The 12,546-nt window shown below is 40.7% G+C and overlaps 1 protein-coding gene across 4 annotated transcripts in view; it reads left to right on the top strand.

Moving 5' to 3' along the window:
• The window catches only part of ARMH3 (armadillo like helical domain containing 3), a 122,567-nt gene that overhangs the window by 11,800 nt on the left and 98,221 nt on the right, over positions 1 to 12,546 (top strand). For all 4 annotated transcript variants that reach the window (XM_064717405.1, XM_064717408.1, XM_064717406.1 and 1 more), the window contains exons 8-14: positions 439 to 525; positions 3,784 to 3,840; positions 4,823 to 4,866; positions 6,408 to 6,468; positions 7,412 to 7,458; positions 8,122 to 8,197; positions 10,800 to 10,893. In XM_064717405.1, the coding sequence (XP_064573475.1) occupies positions 439 to 525; positions 3,784 to 3,840; positions 4,823 to 4,866; positions 6,408 to 6,468; positions 7,412 to 7,458; positions 8,122 to 8,197; positions 10,800 to 10,893 (466 nt within the window). The remainder of the gene's footprint in view (positions 1 to 438; positions 526 to 3,783; positions 3,841 to 4,822; positions 4,867 to 6,407; positions 6,469 to 7,411; positions 7,459 to 8,121; positions 8,198 to 10,799; positions 10,894 to 12,546) is intronic.

Below are 12,546 nucleotides of genomic sequence, written 5' to 3'. Positions count from 1 at the left end.
GAGACATTTCTGCACAGTTAGATTCCGAACAGATTTCTGGGTTAATTTCACACAGAATTTCTTTACTGGAGAAACTGTTTTTTCAAAAGGTAGTGTGGATATATTTTTTTCTGCTCTTGGATAAATTATACTTTTTTCAGTGGAACTGAGCCTTGGAGAAACCCAGAACACTTGCACAGTTTATGATGAGATACTATACAATGCTGTTGTGAAATATATTTGCTCTTTATGCCCTGAAAGCCTGTGTGCATCCTGTCTGTGATAAATGAGCTTCTCTGTGTGCAGAACTTCCTTGAGGCACTGACACTCCCTTCACCCAAATATCCTCTTTCAGATAGGACATAATTTGCTCTTGCACACACATTTCGTGGCTGTGCTCTGAGTCACTGCAAGCTTCCTGCAGGAGGCCTGACAGAACAGTGTGGTTGTTTGTTCCAGATCCTGTCCAGCCCTCTCAGTCGCAGGGAGCATGGGTATGATGCTGTTGTCCTTCTGGCCTTGCTGGTCAACTACAGAAAGTATGAGGTAGGTGTAGAAACATCACTTCTCTCTGCTTTACTGATTTAGAGTGGCCTCTGGATTATGAAGGCAGCACACAGTGCAGTTTTTAGCAGAGCACACTGTAGCACCAGGGCATCAGAGTGGAGCAGGATAAGCTTTGCAAGGCAGCCCTGTTATGTCCCTGTGTCTGTCTCTGATGTACATGTACAATCAAATGTGTGTGATACTCCTACAACTCCTCTGTGCCAGCATGAAAGAAACTACCTAGGGAATTTGCATTTCCTTTGTGGAAATAGTCTGAGGAAGGTCCTTTTGGAAGAGTTGCTGTTGTGCCAAACCACGTCTGCCTCTGTGTGCGTGTGTGTGTGGTTATAATAATAATATAATAATAATCTCCAAAGTAAAATGAGCTGTCAATCATCCTGGGCTTCAGACTGAATTTATGATTCAGGACCTGAGTAGCTGACTGAAAGAGCACAGATCCTCAGAAGAGATGGTGAAGCTGTAACCAAAGAATGAACTGAAACATCACAGGTAGCAGTTCCAAGAGAAGTCTCTCTCTCTCTCTTTGCTGGATTCCTCTTTGAGGAACTTTATTCATCATCCTTTTTATGTTTATGGTATATTCCCATTTTTTTCTGTTATTCATCAGCTTGAAAAAAAAACATCTCAGATGTCAGAACAACACCTAATTTTGGCTTTTCTTTGTATGAGGCATGATGCTTTCATGATCAGGGTTTTTTTTCTTCATAAATAGGAATATTTTAATATACTTCATTAGGCAGCAAATAGGAAAGTTCTGGAATAACTTGCCCTTCAACAGAATTACTAGGAGGGAGCAGGCTTCAAAACCTACCTGGTTTTATAATAGATCTTGTTCTGAATTATGAATAGACCTAGAGAATATGCAAGGACAGGAACTACACTTGGTGTCAAAGTAATGCCTGTCAGTTTCTCATTCCTGTCAATGATGTCAGAATCATGAATTGCAGATTCTCTTCAGCATTCTGTGCTGTGGTAGCATGGAACAGGAGCATGGAGCCTGATTTCAGTGTATGGCTATGAGGGAAATCTGTTGGGAATTATCTGTAAGTGGGTTTACTTATGAGGGTGGACTGGGAAGACCAGAGGTCTCATTGCAGCATTCAGACAAATGCTGGGGAGCTGTGCAGTGCCATCCCTGGGGCAGGGATCCGTGGGACTGCAGTTGATGTCCTTAGTCAGGTAGAATGCTGTGAGTGCAGGAGGCTTGTCCTTGGATTTCTGGGGAGTATTGAGCTGGGGTCAAGTGCTTTGGAGCACACTCTGAGACATCTTGGAACTGTGCACTCTGAAGGAAGTTGTGCTGATGTTTGAAAAGTGCAATCCATACAATCCAGCTGAAGCAGATGTGTAGCAGATGTGAAGGGGAACTTCAGCTCAAGCAGCTCCTCTGGCAAGGCTGAAAGTGCCTCCCAGGAGGGTTTCATGTGACAGCTGCCCAGCACTGCCCTTGGTAGCAGTGCTACAGGCCAAGCCTGCAGTAATGCAGCCATCAGCTTTGTCCTTGAGCAGCTGCTTTCCCTTGCTGTTCTTTGGCCCTTAGGGTCAGTATGGTGGTTGTTTGGTTGTCAGTGAATTGTAGCACACCTTCATGCCTCAGGTGCTTTGGAGTTCTCTTTTGAGTTAACTGTGGTGCACCTGAGAGCTTCTCTTTTGGTCTGAACTCCATTGGTTAAGTTGTGTTTCCAGTTGTTTAAGAAAATCTAATAAGGCTCAAAATTCATTAGCTGATTATGATTTTGTGTCTGTTTTTAGCATAAATATCAGTGTGTTTTACATTAGGATGTTCTTTTGTAGTTTTGGGATGTGGATTTTGTAATCTCTCAAATTCCTTGGAGAGTATCTCTCCATGTTGTCATTACCCATGTTGATGAGATCTTGGCTTGCTTATTGACTTCGGTTCTAGGGATTTACGTCTCTTTACCTGGAACCTTTAAAGGGATGCATCTGATTGAAATCCTAATAGTTTTCAGAAGTTGTTCCAACTATATACTTATACAAGCCATCAGCTATATTTTCTTTTTTTCTTTTTTTTTTTTAATACTTTCAGAGAAAATACTTTTGCATTGATACTGTAAGAAAGAAAATGCTGTGAGAAAAAGTATTTATTTGATCACTTTCCCAGTGTTTTAAGGGATGGCTGATAGGATAGCAAGTTAAAACATAAAATCAAGTAGTGACTTTTGAATACATATTCATTGATAACATCTAGGCAGATGTTTGTTTGCATCATGTTCAACCTGCTAGAATTGCACTGTAGCTTTTGTTAGAGCTGAAAGAAAATAGTTAAAATGTGGGGTTTTCCCTTTGTGTGCTTGTCTGGCAGCATATAGTGTATCCAACAACTCTTCATGTCGTTTTGTGCACTTGCCTCTCCTTGGTATAGACAGCTACAGGTCTGAAAGACACAGCTTTGGAAAATCAGAAAGTTCATGTGTTTTTCTTTTTTTCCCAAAGATCTTGCATAACTCAAATGACTAAAAAAAAAAATTCTTTAACAAAAAAGTAATTATTCAAGCTCCAATTCCCTGCAAAATGACCTGCCTGCAGATGAGACTTTTCTTTTGTGTCTTGATTCAAAATCAACTTTTTTTAGTTTTACACTGACACACAAAACCCATGAAAAATGTGCATTGCTAATCTGAAATGCTTCCCAAATTATTAGCATTTGTCTTTATAGATGAAACCTGTGTGTTTTCTTCAGCTAAATTGAAGGCATTTATATTCTCTAGAGACTTCCAGCTCCTAATGGTGCAAACAAAGTGTTGCTCTCTAACCCAGCAGCAGATGAGTCCAGAATGTTGTCCTGCCTTCCTGGGGGCTCTTTAAGCAATCTTTGCAGGGTGCTGCAGAGGGGAGACAGCAGAGCACTAATGCTGCATCCAGCCTCACTGCCTGTTCCTGCTGCAAAGCTGTGTGTGTGTCACAGATAACAGGCTTGCAGGATGGCTGCTCCACTTTCCAGACTGACACAGGAGCTGGTGCAGGGACAGAAACTCCCTCCTCTTCCCAATAAAATCAGGAGACTGCCTGGCTGAGCCAATAAGGGGAACATGTCCCTGGCCTAGTGGTCTTAGCATGTGCTGTGACTCTGCTTATTTATGTGTATTCTGTTTTATGGGACAGGACAGAGATTCTTCCCAGGTGGTTGTGTAAACTTGGAAACATAATAGTGTTTTTTTTTCCCTGAAAGCTGAACTGAAAACCATTTTTCTTTCTTTTTCGCCCCACCTTGAGCAGTCTGTGAATCCCTACATTGTGAAGCTGTCCATTGTGGATGATGAGGCCACACTCAATGTGAGTACTTGGCTTGATTCCTCTGTGCTGCTGGAGATGCTCTTTCCCATGAGGTGTGGGGTAATGGATGCCAGCATGGTGTATGGCAGAAATCAGGTCTCAGAACAGTGCTGCTCTAAGGAGCACTAGTGCAGAGGTTGTTCAGCCCTGTGCTCTTGCAATAGGTTAGGCAGCTCATGGTTTGGACAGTTTGATCACCAGTTCAATGGTGATTAAAAGCTAGATAGCAAGGAACATGCTAAAGTTGATCTATTATGCATTCATGAACGATCTGTGCACTGTTTGCTGTCATGTGCCAAAGAGGCACAGGATGATTTATGCCAAAGGGAATCTCATTTCCAGTGCTGTGTCACTTGATTTTATCATTCTACAAGTGAATTCTTGTAACTCAGTGGAAGCTTGTAACTGAGTCAAGAGTCCTGCAGTGTATTTTGGGTTGCAGCTACAGTCTGAGTTTTATATCCAGGCCTGGATTAAAATTGACAGCAGACTGAGTTATGTGAATTCTGGACTTGGAAGCTGCTCTTTATGCATGAAGTAGAAAGCAAACTCCATGCTAAATAAAGGGTGAGAACTGTTAGTAGTTCTGTAATAGTGGAGGCTGTTTGCAAGAAGTCAAAGGTTATTCATGTATATGATTCTTTGTTTTGAATTTTTGGATGTCCTTCCTCTGATACCAACTTCTTTCTAAATTTCTTGATGCTTTACTGAGACTTCTTGAGTGAGAGCTCTGTCTGGAGGTCCAAGAAGAAGAGATGCTTTCTGTCCAACTTAGTAAATAACTTTCAATTTGGTTGTCTGGGTTTTTGTGTTATAATGTTGTTGTATCATAGCACATCTTAATAGTTCAAACAGCTTCAAGGGAAATTCTGAATAGCATGCTAGGTTATCTTGGGGAGGGCAGCATTGCAATGTATGTTCAGTGTGTGATTTTCTCCCTTGAGATTTTAATGTGTAGTTTTTTTTAATTCTTTTTTTTCAGGGAATGGGACTTGTAATTGCCCAGGCTTTATCAGAATATAACAGGTAAAACCAAATTGTGTCATGTTTTCCAATGCGTGATAGTTACTGTACATTTTCACAAACTTTATTTTCTTTTTGTCTTAAAGCACTTGTTTATCACCTGACAGCCTTGATGCACCTGGAGAGGCAGGGAATAATTTTATTTTTTGAGGTACTTTGCTTCAGTTGATGCAGTCGTTGCAATTCTCAGTGCATCTGTACCAGCTGGGCTGATGTGCTTCAGGAGAGATCTTGCTGTAGGGGAAGATATCCATTGTCTGTTTTTACTGTCACAGGTTTTACCTCTGTATAAACTTTGTGTAAAATCCTAATCACAAGTGAAAAGATAATAATTTGCTGACAACTTCTCTGTTGAAAAATTGATTTAGCTGAAACACTACAACAAACAAATGATGATGTATCCAGGGCTGTCCACATGCCAGATCAGAGATGATTAGGAGATGTAAACTCTTCCAAATGGTGGAAAGCAGTAACTCCTGCTGAAGAAAGAGCCAGAAAGTCAGCAGAAAGGGTGGCATATTCTTACCCTCTACTTCATAAGTAGCAGCATAAAACATGCAAGCTTTTCTAAGAGGAAAGTGCTTTAGAAAAATTTGGAAACTTACATCAATTTCACCTAGGAAACTCAAGAATTTTTTTTGTGCAGTAGGATTCTCAAAATATCCAGAAAAATGTTTTAATTCCTTTGAAAGCCTGCTGTGATAGTTATGCAGCTGACTTGCAAAATCAGCAAATCATGTAGATGTATTTAACAGAGTAAATGATTAGAGTAAAGCAGAAAAAAACTTCACCCACCCAATTTCCTTCATTCTGACAACAGCTGTCTTGGACCATGGCCTGTTTTCCTTAGCTCATTCCTTCCCTCTTTCCCAGGAATTTAGAGTTGGTTTCTTGGCATGTTACATGTGTGTGATCAGATTCCTGTGTGACAGACAAAATAAATGGCTGTGTGAGCTTTGCTAGTCCCTTTGAGTGCCAGATGAAGCAGTGTAGTGTAAATCTGGGGTACCCAACCTGTTTGTTGACTTCACTTGTTCTAGTTCCAGCCTCTGCACTTGCTCCAGGAAAATGGGATCAGGCCATGAACCATAAAGGTCCGTGTGCTTTCTGCTGGCCATTTCTGCACCCAGCAGGGTGACCAACTCTGATTTTTTCTGTAGTGGATGAAGTGAAACTGTTCTGTGGTTACTGACACTGTGTGCCCATGTGGCTTATTACTGTTTGTTCAGTGCAGGACAAAATTTCTGAAGTCACTTGATCCCTTTCTTTCAGAGTTAGCCCAAACTGCTTTTGTGCTCTGTAACAGCACAAGTATTGTTCAAGTTTCACATCTTTCTGCAGCCTCACTTCAACTCTACACAATTTACAAAAATTTTAATACACTTTGTCTCTTATTTTGTGAGTTCTTGAAAAAGGCTGTTGAATGTTGAACTTTCCTCCATCCTGTATTCTTGTCTGATAAAACTAACATGTGGAGATTTAGGGGAAGTTACCCTGGTTCAATTTCTAACCCTGAAATGTCATCCTTATTCCTTTTTGTTCAGGCAATACAAAGATAAAGAAGAGGAGCATCAGACTGGTTTCTTCTCAGCCCTAACTAACATGGTAAACAAGGAAACAATGTTTTTCCATTCTTACAAAGGTGCATTCATGCAAGTTCAGCAGGAGAGTGTTTCTAAAAAGTTTGAGTTTGGAATGTGAGTTATGGAGATAGAGATGGATTGAACAAATCAAAACTAAATACAGCTGAAGTGGTTGTATTCTGAGGAATGTGTTGTTTGGCTGGGAAAGCTCTTTCAAAGGACTCTCCGATCTCTACTCTTGTGTTGATAGCTGAAATTTCTTTTCTTGCATGTTTTTCACTCTAGGTGACTTTATTTTAAAAATCACCTTATTTTAAACTTTTAATCATGTTTTTAACTTCTTAATCCTTTTAAACAGCTGTGCATTTTTAAAAACTACTTGCTACTCTGGTGATGTGGCCTAAAACATAGTGGCACATAGTCTGGAATGTCACTAGTCTTTGAGGTTCTGTTTCTTTACTGTTTTGTTTTCAAGCATGGATGCACTTTAGCCATGGAGTAGAGCTTGGATTCTGCAGTGGGCACTGTCTCCATTTTTGAAGGGGTACCCTTCAAAAAGAGTTGTGAATTTCTTCCTTGTAAAGAGTATCCACTGTTCCCCTTGTTCAGTTTAGCTTTGCTTTAGTCAGAGATTTCATAATATTCTGAGATTTAACTGACAGAAAAATTTCCTGCAGCTGAGGGTAGTTCAGTGTAGACAGCTCTCTGTTAGGAGTGACTTGGGTAAAACTGCATCCATTGTGGGGCAAGCAGGGAGGAAATAATCTTTGTTGTCCTCTTAAAAATGGCAAACTAATCCAGACTGGGATTCAAGATCCAGTCTTATTTTTTTGTCCTTTTTGTGATTTGATAGGTGAGGCATTAGTCAGTAACAGTACAGCAAAATAAAAGGTATTTTCATCCATGTGTTGTCTGTCTACTAGCTTTCCCAAATTCCTGCTGTGCAATGCTCTCTCTTTCCATAGGTGGGCAGCATGTTCATAGCAGATGCTGATGAGAAGATCTCTGTCCAGTAAGTGCACAGATGTTATTTTATTTACACAGTGGAGTGGTTGCTGCTCTCCGTCCTCTCATGGAGCTATTTAATGTCACAAAGCAAACTAGAGGAGCAGGTTCTCCTGTCACTAAAACGGTACCACACCCTGCAAGCTGTGGATTTGCCCTTCTGTGAGAAGGGTACAGCAGGAGGAGACACAGCTGAATTGCTTGTAATGAAGTCTATAAAAAAAACTCCAGTAGTTTTTATGAGGTATTTATGACATATAATAGGTGTCTCAGAGGTGGCACATGAGAAACAAAAGTTCCTGCACTCTGACCCTCACCAAAGTTTTCTAAATTAAGGGGGCAAGTGATAAATATGAGGGATTTTAATGTCTTTAGAACCCTATACTCTTAAAGGAGAGGACTTCAAATGGAAAACACTGAGCAACTAGGGACATCTTCAGTGGGAAGGCAACAAAGATTGTAGTTGTGCTCTAAAAATAGCTACTTTTATGGGTTGCTACTACTAGTGCTATTATTAGTGCTACTAATAATTGGAAGAACACCTGGACTGCAGAGGCAGAGTTTTCCATAGTTGAAAAAGAATTCTTGTTTTTTCAGATAGGCCATGCTTCTGAAGAACTTGGCTCCTTGTATTCTGATCACTAACTGTGTCTTTGCATCCTTCCCACAGAACAAATGAAGCAATCCTTCTGGCCCTCTATGAAGCTGTTCACTTAAACAGGAATTTCATCACAGTTCTGGCACAAGTGAGTTTCAGTGGAATGTTTCCCCATTTCTTTGTAGTGAGTGTCTTTGAAATCAGAGAGCCAGAAATGGAATTGGTGAAAAGAGTTTGTTTTGTTTTTTTTTTTTTTTTCCCTTTTTATACTTGTCATAGGATCAGCATGAAAGAGCAGAAGCAGGCCAGGACCAGGGGAAGAATTTTTATTATATACTTTCTGCCTTGACAGTAAATGAGTAGTGTTTCGAGGTCACAGTTCATGTTGAAATGATTAATTTTTGCCACTAAATGGGAAGGGCTGTATGGAGTGCCTTCTGTGCCCTATTGATAGTCCACTTATTGGGAGGAAGGAGTGAGCAAAGCAGTTGCTGTAACCCTCAGAGCAAATCAGTTTTGTTAAGTTAGTGTTGAGAGAAAGGGGCTGATTCCGCTCCCAGATTGGATGAATTGTCCTGTATGTGTGTGCATGGACTGTGTGTTGTTGTCTGTTTGGGTATTCTTCACTTAGGGACCAATTGACATGTGACAGTTGTTGTTTCAAATACTCTTTTGTGTTCAGACTTCCTTGAAGAGCCCAGCCCCTTTGGCATGGGAACCGGTTGTTGGAGCATAGCATTTGTCCTTGGGCTTTTTATGATGGAGAAGCAGCCTTCTGAGAGGCTGCTGTGATCGCAGGTCTCTGGATGCTTTTCTAACGCTGTGAGAGGTTGGAGAGGTGGTTGCTGCTGGGAGGCAGATAATGAGCCTGTCTGATGCAGTGATTGTGCTGAAAGGGCAGCCTGATGGACCTTCAGGTTCAGGCTTTTAATTTTGGTGTGTAGGTACTGCTTGTAATCTGGGAGAAGAACATCAACAAAGCAGTGAACACCTTTCCCCAGTTTGCTCAGGTCCTCAGAGTGCAGCCATAGATCTTAGGCTTGACACTTGGCATGATAGAGGAGACATTTGGGGACTCCTGACAGTAGTGGTGATGGAAGAGGGCTGATAAGCAGATCTACAGCCTCTGAAGAAAGCTTCTGTTTCATGGGTGGTTAATTTGCTGAAGTTCCCTGCTTGTCTTTTCCCAGGTTATTCATTCCTACCACTTCTCAGAGATTTCTGCTCTTTCAGTTCTGTGTAATAGCAACTCAGGCCTTTCTGTGGGCAAGATACTCCTGAGGGAAGAGAGGCATTTGGCAGGAGAAGAGCAGAGCAGAAAAAGATCAGCTAGAGATCAGCTCTTAAAAGTAAAAGGATAGACTAGTTACTTGTGAAAGAATTTGAAGCAGCCACTGATCAGTGGGTTGAATTGGAGAACTGATACTCTTGGGTGGATTGTCTGTAATTCTTCATTTAAGAGAGGGCAAGGTAGGTCATGTCATGTTGAAAAAAACTCATAAAAGCTGATGAATGCTCTTTCCTAAGCTGGTGTCCACTGCTTGGGACTGCATGAATGGCTTCCTGCTGCTGTGTGGCACATGGGAAGAGCAGGCATTCAGTTGTGTGGGTATCTGGAGTGTTGAGTGTGTGCTCACCAGCTGTGGGTGCTTGGGTTTGCTGCTGGGTGGCACTCTTGTCTCTCAACTGCCATTCATTGTTCTGGAGAAAGAAGGTAAGCCCCTAAAACCTGTCTAAGGAAATCTGGCTTATGTAAGACTTTGAGTGAAAAATTATATTTTAAGTGTAAGTTGGTAGCTGTAGGGATGTAAATTATTTTTCAGTTCTAATATGTGTGTCTGTGCTTCCCATAAAATATATGCCTTTACAGTTGCTCATAAAATGAGATACTCAAAGGCAGTGTGGAGGATATCCACTTGTGAAAAATCCTATGGAACTAACTAACATCAAATCAGCAGTTCTGTATCTTCCTTTTATTTTGAAATTGTGATGATATATTAAGGCAGATGATACATTTATGTAAAACTTGCCCTATGAAATGGACACTTTGCTTGGCAGCCAGGCTCAAAAATAGCGTGGCAGATTGCCTGCACTCCCACCAGTGTGGATGGGTCCGGAAGCCTGCAAAGAGTGGAGTCAAAGCAGTAATTAGGCAGGCAGCTATTAGCAAAGATGAAATGGGGAGAGGGACTGGCTGATGGGAGCTGGGAGGATCAATAATGATAGTATTATTTATGTTATGCACTGTTTTCCTGCAGGGCTTTACAGTGAGACAGGAAAGTAATAAATTGCTATTATCTTTGAATATGAACAGGTGGAGGGCAAGAGCAAGGAGAATTTGCTCTTAGAAATAGAAGTAAAAGGATCGTGGGGGAAGACTTCAAATGCACATCCTTGGGTTGTTTTAGGGAGAATTAGAAGCTATTAACATTGTAGGCTTTTACAAATCTTCTCCCATTCTACATTAGGGAAGGGGATTTTTTTCTGTCTGCTGGGGGGAGCCACCACTTTCTGATGTTCCATTTTTGATGTATTTTTGTGTTTTGTGGAGTAGAGAAATTGATGTACAGTTTAATTGTTAGACATCCAAGGTCAGGAACCATGGCCTGGCTCTTTGGAGAAGAGGTTGAAGTTTCTTGAGACTTCTTCAGTCATATCTATTGTGCAAGAGCATGGAACAGTACAAGTAGTGATCTGTGTTTCTAGTGCCTGGGGAAGCAGTTGACCTGTGCATTTGTGTTTTCTCTTAGAGCCATCCTGAGATGGGCCTGATGACATCACCAACGAGCCCAGTTCCAACCACACCTGTCACTCCACTTGGAACCACCCCACCTTCTTCAGATGGTAAAAATGCAATGATATCCTGAGGAAAAAGAAGTTAAAACTGTTAAATAACTAGCAAGCTATTTTCTGGAGACTGCAGCTAATGAGGTCTGTCTGGAGCAGATGTAACTTGGTGGTCTTTTCCTGGAGTAATATGCCTTGCTAAAAATGAGCAAGATTCTTTGACTCAAATTTATTTTTATTTTGCCTTGTGTATTGCTCAATGCAATTATGCTGATATTCCTTCTGAAAATAGTACTGCCCCAATATTTGCATGAAAGTATACCCAGCCCATTAGTTATTCTGTGTAGGCTTTTACTTATGAATATTTCTAGTGTCAGGTCCTTTGCCTGGGATTATTTCTCATTGGAACAGATTTACAGAGAATTGCTGTGGATTCCTGCTTGTTGTTAATGCACTTGTCCTCAGCTTTGAATTAATTGGGATTTGAATTCAGCCTGGGTGTGGAAGTATTCCTCCCCCTTATTGCCTTTTCTTTGATAGGCTTTGTAAAGGACTGCTTAACCTGAGATCTGTCTTCTAAATGAGATGTTATGTGTCCACATAAATATGCTTTGAAATCATCTAAAATAAACCCCTTTCATTTTAGGGTATGGATAGATATAGCCTAGTTGAAGAGAAGAAATGAAATGGCTGTTTTCATGTACTTTAATGGCATCTGAGCTGAAGAGAGTTTAATGAAGGAACAGAGTCGATTTGAGTAGAGCACAGTTTGGAAATATTTCTGGGGAAAAGCAGCCTGGGTTACTCAGTTATATCAGCTATTCAGGTCATTTGATACCCTAGTTAAGGATGATCCTCCTCATGGATGGATTCTGTCTGGTTGCCATGGATAACAAAAGCTTCAGATAAAGAGTGCCCTGTGTCTCTGTGTGCATATAACACAAAATGTGGAGGGATGGGCATTTTGTGGGCTTCTGTTCAACGTGTTCATTGCAAATGTATCCACCCCCACACCATATTACACAACTGACAGAATTTGTGCTTACCTACATCTACAGCTTGCTTGCCCTTTTTTTCTTTATTTTTGCATTTACCACAAGACAAAACAAAACCTCCATCCTGCTTTCAGCAAGGCAGTGATCTTGAGAAGTTTGAGGCTTCTTGTGGCTTGTATGGTTATTAAATTTAAGAAAAGGATCTGATCTTTATGTGCAGCAATTGCATTGGGAAAGTTGTTTTATTTTTATCTGCTGTCACCTTGTTGATCCCTACAATGTGGTTATTTTTTTTTTGTGTGGCCCTTGGCTTGGTTTAGTTTGGTGGTGCTTGAGTACTGCTGTTTTAAAGAGATGTCAGAATTTTCCTCATTTACTAAGGTCTTGCAACTCAGCTGTAAAATTTGCCTATGGCTGCCAGTTAACAAGAGGCTTTTTGGCTTTGGAATGATAAGATTGCTTTCTCTTTACTGCATGAAAATAATGTGTAGTTGAACTGTTTACAACTTACATTAACATGTAGAAATCCATCTATCAACTTCAGGTGCTTTTCTTTGTCTGGGATAAAAAAAGGGTTTATATTTTAGTTTGAAATTTCTCTGGCTGTTAACCTATAGTGTAAATTAAGACCTTGTAAAGTATCAAAATGTGTGTTAAAAAGGTCTGTATCATGAACCAGGATAAGCAGAGATGTGTTCTTCAGAGTGGTTTCTTC

This window comes from Zonotrichia leucophrys, chromosome 6, assembly GCF_028769735.1.
Source record: "Zonotrichia leucophrys gambelii isolate GWCS_2022_RI chromosome 6, RI_Zleu_2.0, whole genome shotgun sequence".
Taxonomy (NCBI): Eukaryota; Metazoa; Chordata; class Aves; order Passeriformes; family Passerellidae; genus Zonotrichia; species Zonotrichia leucophrys.
Note: the sequence above shows the minus strand (reverse complement) of the source record. Positions and strands in the feature narration are given on the sequence as shown.